Raw genomic sequence first — 11867 nt, forward strand, 5'->3', positions numbered from 1 at the left:
TCGTTTCACCCTGATCCTTGCAGGTCCCTCGGCTCAGAGGGGCCGTGTGTGCGCTCAGGAGGCTGATCCAGAATTCCGGATGGGTATTTCCTCCTGTGCAGATGGTGCAGGTCCTTGGGTGTTAATGCTCGGTAGCAGCCGTGACTGAGCTGCTTTCCCCCACCTAGTGCAAGGCACTGTGCTAGCAGAAAGCACAGACATCTTTGAAGGATGTGTGATCCTGTTGGGAGCTCTGGGCTTGAGGAATTGCGGGATCAGGCCTGACGAGGTGGCATCTTGGCAGGGAGGTGCTGCTGGGTCATCTCTGGGGTTAAAGGTTTTGTTGGCTTTTTTGGGGTTTGTTTTTGAGAACCTTAAAACGTTCGCTCTGGTAATCCTGTGTCATTGAGTTCTGCCTTAGAGCTACCTGAGGGACGCGCTGTGTCCCCTCCTCAGGGGTCGAGCGCTGATTCTCTGAGCGCTGTCGGAGGGACCGGGGCAGCGAGGGGCGGGTTAGGGTGGGAGCTGCAGACAGCAGCCGCTGTTCCCACAGCGGGGGCACCGAGAGAGCGGGGGGGGGACCCGCCCGCTCCTCACGAACCGGGGGCGGCCGGTGGGGACGCGCCCGCTCCCTCCGCGGCCGCTGGGTAGCGCTCGGGGCCGCGCCGTCTCCCCGCCTCCCCGGCTGGGGCTGCCCCCGGCTCCGCCGAGCCCCGCCGCCGCCGCCGCTCACTCCGCCGCCGCACAGCGCAGGAGGAGCAGCAGCAGCGGCCGGAGCGCCGAGAGGGATCGGCGCGGCGCCGCCAGCCCGCCCGCCGCACTTTCCCCGCTGCCCGCCGGGGACGGATCCTCTCTCTGCCGCCCGCAGCCGCCTGGGAGGGGATGTCCCTCGGCAGGAGCTGAGCGCTGGGGAGGGGCCGCCCCCCGCCCCCAAAGTTTTCGCTCGGCCCCGGAGCGCCGGGGAGCCGGCCCCCATGGAGCCCGGGCGGGCAGGAGGGGCCGGGGGCGCGGCGCCCTGCGCTTCCCGTCCCCTTCCCTGACGCGGGGCGCAGCGCTCGGGGAGGGGCTCGGCTGCCGGCTCCGCTCCGGATTTGGTGGTCCCGGCTCCGCACGTCCCTGGGGAAGCCGCCGATGGTGGGGAGCTGCCTGCGGACCGCCCCCAGCCCCACGAGGAGCCCTTCACCCGGCGCCTTCGCCTCCCCCTGAGCAGCGCTGCTGCGGGGATCCCTGCGCCGGAGCCGCCCGGATTATAAAGTCGGGGAAGTTCTCCCCCCGCAACCCCCCCAGCTTGTCTCGGCAGAGCCATGGCCCGGCTCCGGAGCTGGGGGCTGCTCTGCTTCGCCGTGCTCGCCCTGCCCGGCCCGCCGGGAGCCGGCGCCCAAGGTAAGGGGATGCGGGGGGCGGCGGGAGATGGGGGGACCCCGCGCTGCACCCCTCAACCGAGCCTATTGCCGCCCCGGGCCGGGAGATCGGTGCGCCAGCCGGGGGATGGGAGCGAGGCGGCTCCGGAGCTCCTACCGGGGGAAGAGCGGCATCCGCGATATTCGCGAAGCCTCCCCGGAGCCGGCGCTCGGGGCCCGCCGGTGCCGGGTGCAGCGCGGTGACCGTGGTGGCTCAGGGGGACGAGCGGCATGGCTCTGCTCTGCTCCCCCTTCCCACAACTGCCCTCAGGCTGGGGATGGGGGGAACGTGTTGCTCTGAGCATGAGGGAGAGCCCGTGCCGGATCACCTTCGGGAGAGTGGGCAACCCGAGGGGTGAGCATCGCCCATACCCCCCACCCTGCCCCAAGGGTAGCCCCGTTGTAGCACAAACCCCGGGGTGCGAGCCTGGGGGGTTCCCAGGGAGCAGCTCATATCCTGATGTTGGTCCCGTTGACTTCCAGCCGCCGGTACGAAATGCCGGGGGCTGGGGGGATCTGCACCCCCGAGCCCCTGTGGGTGCCTGGGGCTCCCACTGCACCCCAACAACCCCTGGGGGCTGCAGGGCAGGGTGAGCCCCTCTCCGCTGCTCTCCTTTGGGGCTCGGGCACAGCCCAGGCTGCTTTCAGCTGCTCCGCTAGCCCGCAGGGATATAAAATCAGTTTGTGGCCCTTCGGGGTGCAGCTGGGGTTCAGAGGGGCCGGGGGGACCCTGTGCTCCCCTTCCCTGCGGGCCCAGAGAGGAGGATCCCGGCCGGCAGGGCTGCGGCGCGGCTGCCTCCGTCCCTGCGCTTGGGCTGAGCAGATCCAGACGGGAAGCGGGGGGGCACGGCCGAGCGCAGCGCCGGGGGTCCTCACCCACGACATTTCGTGCCCTTGTTTGTGGCAGCAAGTGGAGCCAGGAGTCCCTGAGCGCTGCCGTGCTCCCGCTCCCCCCGAGCCTCCCCCAGCGCTGCTATAATTTCTCAGTAATTAAGTTCAGAACATAACATCTAAAGCGGCAGTATATTATCCGGGCAGGCCCTGTGTGGGGAGCTCTGAAGGTCTCTTTGATTGATTCACTCCCTTGCCGAGTTTCTCTTCTCCTGCCTGGCGGCTCCGGCTGCCGAGTCCCCTGCCATCCGTTTGTTCCGTGCCCTCGGGACGGGCTCCTGGGGTCACCCAAGCTCCTCCCGTTTATGCGAGGGGCTGTGGGGTGGGAGATGTGCTCTGCTGGGGTGGGGAAGGGGTTTCTCTCCGCTCTCCTGGCGCTGGAGCCGAGCTTTGCGGCTCTGGCTCTCTGCGGCGCGTGTCACGTCCTCGCGGGCGCTGTGACATTGTGCCCGGCGTGGCAGCGGCCACCAGCGAGCTGGGCGTGCTCGAGGGATCATTCCCAAAGCCTGGCACGTGCCCTGCCGCGGGTGGCACTGGGGACACGCCAGCAGGGTCACCTCCTGCCCGCTGTGCCCACGGGGTGCAAGCACTCTCCCTGGCATGGAGCTGGGAACAGCCTGGCACGGGGACCCTCCAGGCTCTGCTTTGTCCCTCTGCGGTGGGGCAGGCAGGGCTGGCAGAGCTTTGTGCCAGGGCTATTGATTCTGGCAGCCAAGGAAAACGGGATCAATCGGGGAGGGAAGGAGGAGACGACGGAGCGAGAGCTCCCCGGCCGGGGCGCAGGGGCTGCCCGGGCACGGGGTGAGGCACTTCCATACCTGTGCTCGCCTAAAACAGGCCCCGTGGTGCCCGTGAGAGACAGGAGGGAAGTTTAATTACAGCCCGTCTGCGCTGTGTAATTATTAATTACCCGTGGCAAAAAATAACTTATTGATTAGGGGCCTGGCGCTAATTACCCGGAGCCCAATGCGGAGCTGGGGGAAGGCTCAGCCGGCAGCGCTGCCCGGGCTGGAGCTGTCGCAGTGCGACCTGTGCTGGGCCTGGGGGCTGTGCCAGGCCTGGGGGCACCCCACCATCACCCCTTGGGCTGATGAGCAGGGCAGTGAAGGGATCCCCGAGAGCTGGGGTAGCCTGGGGGTCCCCAGGCCTTTGCTGCTCGCTCTTTGTGAGACGCAGTTTCCCCACAGGCAGCGCTGGGGGCACAGCCCGGGACCCCCCGTGTGGGCACAGCGCCTCTAATGGGATTGAAGAGGCCGTGGCCAGTCCCAGGAGGGATTTGGGCAGCTTAAGGTTCCAGACGGGATTTGGGGCAGGGGCCTGCCGTGGGCAGCTTCCACCAAAGAGGCTTATTAGAGGTGGCAGCAGGGGAGTTCCAGCATCTTCCGTCCCCGTGTGTGGGGCCTGGGCACGTCTGCACACACCGGGCTGGGCAGGAGGGGGGCAAGGACGAGCCCTGCCCTTCCTGGGGATGTAATACTGATATCCACAGAGGAGCTGCTGCTGGCTCCTCTGTGCCATCGGGGCAGGAGGGGATGGCCCTGGCTCTGCTGTCCCTGCCAGCGCTGCCACCTTCGCTGGTGGCCTCGCGCAAGGGAGGCAGAGTGGCTTTTAGGGCAGAGGAGGAAAGGGAGATTAAAATTTGATGCTGCTTGGGAAGCCATTAGTGCCTGGGCACGGCGATGATGAAATTTTGATGACCTGATCACCGTGAGGGAGGGGGATACGCTCCTGTCCCGGGCAGGCTGTGTCACTGTGCTGTCACCGCGCTGTCCCCAAAGCTTTGGGGTGCCAGCTGAGGGGCAGAACAGGCAGGATGAGGGCTGGCATGGAAATGGGAGCTCGTACCCCCCTCCGCTGGTGGGCAGGGAGAGCCGGCGGTGGCCGAGCAGCTCCTGGCCCGGGTGAGTGACAGCGTCAAGTGCTGCTCGTCCCTCGGTGACGGGGACAGCGCTGCGGTGGCATTTCCGCCCAGCAGGAGCTCCAGGAGAGCGGCAAGGAGCGAGCAGGCGGATCCTTGGCTGCTGGAGCACCTGGGAGAGCGCCGATAATTAAACTGCGAGGAGGGAGGCTGCAGGAGGGGTGACCCTGCCTCTGCCACTCTGCCGGCCGTGTCCCCGTCCCCAGCCTGTGCCCGTGGCTGGTTCCTGCCCGGGGATGAGCTCCAGCCGCGCTCTCATCCCTGTAGGCCCCACACAAACTGCTTTGGGCTGTGCTGGTTGCAGCAGCAGCAGCACAGGCGGTACTTGGGGTGACACGGCCCCGTGGGGCAGCGCCATGTGGGAGCAGAACCCGCTGGGTGCTGGGTGGGTGCTGGGGGGTGCCCTCCCCTCCGAGCCCTCGTTATTGCCCCAAGCTCACTAACGAGTGGCTGGCGTGTGGCTGGGTGAGAAACGGGCGGGCAGAAATCTGCTGCTGTCAGTGGTGATGTGATTGTGCTAACGAAGGGAGAGCTGAGCCCCCGCCGTGCCCGCGGCCGTGCCAGGGCTGGTGGCTCCTCCTGGCGCTGGGCCTTGGGCCTCCAGAGCAGCCAAGGGGGTCCTGGAGAGCAGGGATGGCTCAGGGTGGGGGGCACTGGGGCATTGGGGTGCCCTGGGAGCTGCTGTGCCAGTGCAGTGGAGCATGGCATGGAGCTGCTGGAAAGGCCATGGTGCCAGGACCACTCAGGTGTGGTGGTGATGCCAGGGACCACCCTCATCCCCACGGCTGCTGCTTTGAGTTGGGGTTCCCCCATCCACGGGGGTGGATCCAGCCTCAGGATGTGTTCCTATCACTGCCTGGCCAGCAGGGAGGAATGTGCTGGAGCAGCTCCCTGCTGTGCTGGCCATGCTTGGCATCCCTCACACATCCCCCTTGGCATCCCTCACACATCCCCCTTGGCATCCCTCCTGCCCCTTTGGCATCCCTCACACCCCCCTTGGCATCCCTCACACATCCCCCTTGGCATCCCTCACACTCCCTTGGCATCCCTCCTGCCCCTTTGGCATCCCTCACACCCCGGGCATGCTGGTGATGCCGCTGGAGTGGGCACTGCCCTCAGCACCCTCCGTGGGTTTGCGGACCAGCTCTTGGAGATGCATTTCCCAGATTTGGGGGTGCATTTCCCAATTTTGGGGTTGCATTTCCCAGCTTTGGAGGCGCATGTCCCAGTTTTGGGGGGCGCATTTCCCAGCTTTGGGGTTACATTTCCCCGTTTTCGGGGTGCATTTCCCAGCTCTTGTGGGTGCATTTCCCAATTTTGGGGATGCATTTTCCAATTTTGGGGGTACATTCCCCAGTTTTGGGGTTGCATTTCCCAGTTTTGGGGGTTCATTTCCCAGCTTTGGGGCTGTGCCCTGCCTCACCTTGCGGCCCCCCTCCCCAGCCCCACTGCCAGCACCTGCCTGTGCCCCGGGCAGGCCGTGCCCCCCTGGCGGCCCCCGCCCCACCCTCGCGTCGCCCCCAGCCCCGGGGGTGCAGGAATGCCTGCCTGGACAGCCATGCCGGCCTCGGGTTGCCTGGGAACTGGGAAACCTGATCCCTGGGAGCGGGGGCCGAGGGCAGGGGACATTCCCGGGCTGCAGCTGGTCCTCCCCGGCCCCCTTTGTCTCTCTCTGCTCCGATGGGGCCCCCAGGAACGGAGATTTGGGGCTGGGGGCTCCGGTTTGAGCAGAACACTGGGGATGCTCTGGGGTGTCACCTCCCCGCGTGGATCAGCGTCACCACCGCGGGCTGGGCACGGGGACCAGGGCCAGCTTGGAGGAACCTCAAGGTGTCCCTGCCCGTGGCAGGGGTGGGACAAGAGGAGCTTTCAGCCCTGTCCGAGCCGTCCCATGACGCTCTGAAGGCCCCAGGAGCAGCTGCTGCTGCGTGCCAGCAGCTGGGCATCCCGGCTGGCCGCGGGCATGGCACGGGGGCCATCCCAGGAATGCTGCGCTCCCCTGTGCTGCCCCTCCCTCCCTGCCAGCCCTCATTGTCCCCATTGCCCACCCTGACATTCCAGGGGCTTCCCTCCAGCCTGGGCGGCGCAGGGAAACTGAGGCACGGGCAGGGGTGGTGGGGGGGACAATGGCGCTGGCTGCTGTCCTGCTGCCGGGTGGCGCTGGGGACAGCAGGAAGGGCACCCTGGCACACGTGAGCTGCTCCCGTCCCTGCCTGTCCGTGAGGAAGCCCCGGGTGCAGGGAAGCCTCGATGACTTTGGCCATTAGCAGAAGGAGCCGCTGAGCTAATTTTAGCCCTGGCAGCTAATTGCTTTCTGCACTGCTGGGTGAGCCCACAGCCTGCCAGCCCTCGGCTGTAACCTTGAGCCCTCCCAGCCCCGTGCCCCTGCCAGGGCAGGGAGAGGGATGGATGGGGACCCTTCTGTGGCCCCTGGAGGGGTTTCTCTGGGGCATTGGGGTGCACAGAGCCGGGAGGGGTTGGGGGCCTGGCCGGGTCCTGCTGTAGCTTGGAGCAGTGTCCCTCGTGCCTTGTGTGGCACAGGGACATGTAACGTGACAGGGTTTTGCTGTCAGGGGTGGCCGTGAGGTGAGGACGCCCAGGGATGAGGCTCCTTCAGCTTGGTGAAGAGAAATGCTGGGTTTGGAGCCCCTTTTCCCATTTCCCATTTCCCCAGGGCAGGAGTGAGGCTGGGGACGCTGTGCTCCCTGCTCCTGGCTGCAGGGACAGAGTTCTTCCCAGGGTGGCCTGGGGGCCTGTCCCCGTGTCCCCATCCTGCAGGGCCACCCCCAGCACGTCCCAGCTCCTGGATTGGAACCTGGGCAGTGCTGGGGGTTTGTGGGGACATTTGTGCTCCTTCCAGGAGCTGTGTCCCCCTGCAGGGAGGAGCTGAGGGTGAGCCCGTGGGTCTCTGCAGGGTGGGACACTCGGTGCTTCCCCTCCTCATCCTCCTCTTCCTCCCTGCCTGGGTTTATCAGGGGTCAGGCTCAGAGCCCGGTGATGGGTCCTGCACGGGTCTGGCAGGGCATGGAGCAGGACGGGGGCACGATGCCAGCTGGGCCCACATGGGGCTGGGGTGGAGGGAGGGATGGATGGATGGATGGATGGATGGATGGATGGATGGATGGATGGATGGATGGATGGATGGATGGACGGAGGGATGGATGGATGGATGGATGGATGGATGGATGGATGGATGGATGGATGGATGAGGGATGGATGGATGGACAGAGGGATGGATGGATGGACAGAGGGATGGATGGATGGATGGATGGATGGATGGACAGAGGGATGGATGGATGGATGGATGATGGATGGATGGATGGATGGATGGATGGATGGATGGATGGATGGAGGATGGATGGACGGATGGAGGGATGGACGGATGGATGATGGACGGATGGATGAGGGATGGATGGATGGATGGATGGATGGATGGATGGATGGATGGATGGATGGATGATGGATGGATGGATGATGGATGGATGGATGATGGATGGATGGATGGATGATGGATGGATGGATGATGGATGGATGGATGGATGGATGGATGGATGGATGGATGATGGATGGATGGATGGAGGATGGATGGGTGGATGGATGATGGATGGATGGATGGATGGATGATGGATGGATGGATGATGGATGGATGGATGGATGGATGGATGGATGGATGATGGATGGATGGATGGATGGATGGATGGATGATGGATGGATGGATGGATGGATGATGGATGGATGGATGGATGGATGGATGGATGGATGATGGATGGATGGATGGAGGATGGATGGACGGATGGAGGGATGGACGGATGGATGATGGACGGATGGATGATGGATGGATGGATGGATGGATGGATGGATGGATGGATGGAGGGATGGATGGACGGATGGAGGGGGCTGGGGCCGGAGGACACAATAGCTCTGCTTTCAGCACCCCGCCTCCCTGCATGCCTGAAAAGCAGCTGATGGCCGTGCCGGCGGATGAAATGGGATTAGCTGCTGCTGCCACAGCGAGCGAGCGCGTCCTGCCGAGCCGGACAATGCTCCCGCTGTGCCCCTCTGTGTCCCACCACAGCCCTGCCCTGGCTGTGCCCGGGGGCACCTTCCGACCCTCCTGAGCTCCAGCACAGGGTCCCGGGGGTTCCAGAGCCGCTCCAGCACCGAGCGTCTCCCAGGGGAACTGTTGGGATGACCGAAGCTCAGAGCTGTCCCACCGCAGCGAGCACCCGGCGCCCCGCAGTGCCAGGGAGAAGCGAACCGAGGGCGCGGAGGGCTTGGGCAGGGTGGGCACCTCCGTCCCGGCCCCTCCGGTCGGTACCGGGACCCCGCGGGCTGTCCCGGGGCGCGGCCGCAGCTGCGGCGCTGCCGTGCTCGCTGGAGTGAGCTGATGTTTGCCCTGATAATGAGTTCTCGATGCGCTCGCAAACTAATAAAATCAACTCATTACGGTGGGAGGGTTCGCTCCGAGCCCTGCCGCCGTCGGGAGCACCTGGAAGCGCTCGGCACCCGGCGAGGTAGAGGATGGGCGCCTTCATCGCCTCCTCGTCCCGGTTTTCCTGGCGGTGGATGGAAGCGAGAGGCGTGCGGGGCGCGGAGCTGCCGGAGCCCTTCCCCGGGGGAGTCTCGCTCGCTTGGCTTCTCCCCATAAGCTTCACGTCAGGCTGGAATCGCTGGCTCGGGCTGGAAAAGCCCCTCTGGCTGCGAGAGCCACAAGTGTGTGAATAAATGCCACGACCGGAGTTTGCTGCGCTGCGCTGGAAATTCAGGGCTGTCCGTGGGGAGGGATGCCAGGCTGTCTGTCCTTCCCCCACCCCGCCAACAGGGCTGGCTGCGGAGGGAAAGCTTTGGAGGAAAATGAGCTTTTCCAAGGAAAACTCGCGCTCGCCGTCATGCTGCAGCTATTTCTGTTCCGAGTGAGCAATGCAAGGACTAATTAATACTTAGGGAAAAGGATGGCTGGGCAGCTCCCCAGGAATGGGCGAGTGCTCGGGGCACTCTGTCCGTGCTACAGGGAGGAGGACTCCGGCCTCAGAGCCTTCATCCCGCCTGGCACGGGCAGGAGGGGCTGGCAGAGCCTTCTCCATCCTGCGGGGCTCGAAAAGGGATGGAAAGAAGGGCTCCATTGCGTCAGTGCCCCGGGAAGGGCTGAGCGGGGCTTTTCTTGTGGTTTCCCTCCTCTGCTTTTCTTCCCCCGCCGCTCTTTGGGTTGGGCCTCGTTGGGATTCTCGGGGCCAGGCTGGGAAGCGGCTGCTGTGTGTCTGTGTGTCTGTCCGTCTGCTCAGCGTCCTGTCCTGGTCGGGGGTGGGACACGGGTGTCCCTGCCAGGAGGGACATCTCAGGTGCGACTGTGGCTCCGGCAGGGCTGGCCTGCGGTGGCTTTGCTTTCCCAGCCCTCAGGGCTGTGGTGTCTGTCTGTCCTTCCAGGGCTGCGGTGTCTGTCTGTCCTTCCAGGAATTCCTCGAGGATGCGCTCAGCGCGTTCCATGTGGCCAAACCCGGCTTGTGTGTCACTCCCTGGGGTGGGTGACACCGGGGACAGGATCCGGGCTTTTGGGACCTCCGCCTCGTTTGGCAGCTGGGTGTGGAGCTGTTCCTGCCAAATCCATGTGGGGAAGCTCCAGACTCGGCTGGGAAGGGCTGGGAAGGGCTGAAGGGCAGGACGGGGGATGCACTTTAACCCTTTCCTGCCCCGGACCCGTCCGGCCGCTGCCTGCTGGGGGGGTTTGGAGGGGATGTCCGTCCATCCTTCCCTTCCTCCGTGCTCTGGAGCCCCTCCCGGCAGGATCAGCCGCAGGATCCGGCCCCTCTAATAGCGTTGAGTCACTCTCCGGGTGTCCGTGACTCACAGCAGTGACCCAGATACGGCGGAGCTGCGTAATCGCGGAGCGTTTCTGCCGTCCCAAGGAGTTTGCTGGGGAAGGAGTTTAGTCCGGAGCCTGGAGCTCCTTCAACATCCCCAGCTGGAGATCGGGCTGTGCCCTGCATGGGGACAGGCTCGGCAGGACAATGTCTGTCCGTGCCACCCGCAGCAGGGCAGCCCTGGGGGTGTCCACAGGTCCGGGGGGGCTCCTGTCCCTTGTCCCCCCTGGGCTCGATGAGATGCTCTCCCTTGTGTCCTCTTGGCTGGATGTGGCTCCTGTCCCTTGTGTCCCCTGGCTGAGGGGGCTCCTGTCCCTTGTGTCCTCTGGGCTGGGTGGGCTCCTGTCCCTTGTGTCCCCTGGCTGAGGGGGCTCCTGTCCCTTGTCCCTTCCAGCTCCTGGCCGCCCCTCGTGTTTGGTTTGCAGCTCCGTGCCATGGGGCCAGGGTTGGGATTGGAGCACAAAGCTCCTCTTGTGCCCCTCGGGCTCGGGGCTGGGCAGGCACAAGGCGGCCGTGTGTCTGTCTGTGTGTGTGTCTGTGTGTCTGTCTGTCTGTGTGTCTGTGTGTCTGTGACTGTTTGGGGTTTCCCGGGAGGGAAATGTTGGTTTTTCCAGCGGCAGGGATAGGCAGCACACAGCCCTGCTCTGTTCCCAGCCCTGGGGGTGAATCAATCCCTGTTTCCCGGCCAGGGCTGATGTTTCCCCCTTGGCTCTGGGAGCAGTATGAGCCTCACCTTACACACGTTGTCACCTGGCTGTGACCCCAGTGCCACAGGGTGGGCACTGAGGGCTGTCCCGGGCTGTGGTCCATGGGAATCCTTAGGGGATGATGCTGGAACGGCCCTGGCTCTGCTGCAGGGGGCAGAGGAGGGTTTGTCACCAGCTTTGGGACCCTGATGTCACCAGCTTTGGGACCCTGATGGCCTGGGACAAGGGCTGGGAGCTGCTGAGGTGTTGGGGAAGGGATTGCCAGGATGAGACTCAGGGGAAGGGGATTCATCTCCAGCACCAGGAGATCCTGAGCCTTTTTGCAGCCCCCCTGGTCCTGGGGCAGCTGGGCTGCTCCCTTCCCACGTCCCCCATCCCTGGAGGGGCTCACCTGGGCATGGTGAGGCTGCCTGTGGCCCCCTGAGCCTGCCAGAGCCACGGCTGTGGAAGAAGAGCTTGTTATGGAGCCATCCTGCTTTTAATTAACAAATTAAAATCCTAGTTAACAATCCAGCCCCAGGGCTGTTGGAGGCTGGGAGAAGCCGGAGCGTTTGTTATGGAAACAGCAGTTAATTAACAAATAAATAAATAAGTATGGGCCTGGAGACAGATGTGGGAGGAGGAAGGGGAGATGGCAGCGTGGTCGGGGTGTCCCAGTGGCCTGGTGGGATGCAGGGAGGGAGGAGGACATCCATCTGTTCATCTGTCTGTCCATCCATCCATCCATGCACCCATCCTTCCATCATCCATCCATCCATCCACCATCCATCCATCATCCATCCATCCATCCATCCATCCATCCATCCATCCATGGATTCCATCCATCCATCCATCCATCATCCATCCATCCATCATCCATCCATCCATCCATCCATCCATCCATCCATCCATCCATCCATCATCCATCCATCCATCCATCCATCCATCCATCCATCCATCCATCCATTCATCCATCAATCCATCCATCATCCATCCATCCATCCATCATCCATCCATCCATCCATCATCCATCCATCATCCATCCATCCATCCATCCATCATCCATCCATCATCCATCCATCATCCATCCATCCATCCATCCATCCATCCATCCATCCATCCATCCATCATCCAT

At 64.0% G+C, this 11867-nt stretch overlaps 1 protein-coding gene across 1 annotated transcript in view; it reads left to right on the forward strand.

The window, feature by feature from the left end:
* Positions 1–828: 828 nt before the first annotated feature.
* SDK2 (sidekick cell adhesion molecule 2) overlaps positions 829–11867 on the forward strand; it is a 55162-nt gene continuing 44123 nt past the window's right edge. Inside the window, exon 1 of the mRNA XM_058038755.1 lies at positions 829–1362. Coding sequence (XP_057894738.1) covers positions 1284–1362 — 79 coding nt within the window. The 5' untranslated portion in view covers positions 829–1283. The remainder of the gene's footprint in view (positions 1363–11867) is intronic.

The sequence above is a fragment of the Melospiza georgiana genome, chromosome 21, assembly GCF_028018845.1.
Source record: "Melospiza georgiana isolate bMelGeo1 chromosome 21, bMelGeo1.pri, whole genome shotgun sequence".
Classification (NCBI taxonomy): Eukaryota; Metazoa; Chordata; class Aves; order Passeriformes; family Passerellidae; genus Melospiza; species Melospiza georgiana.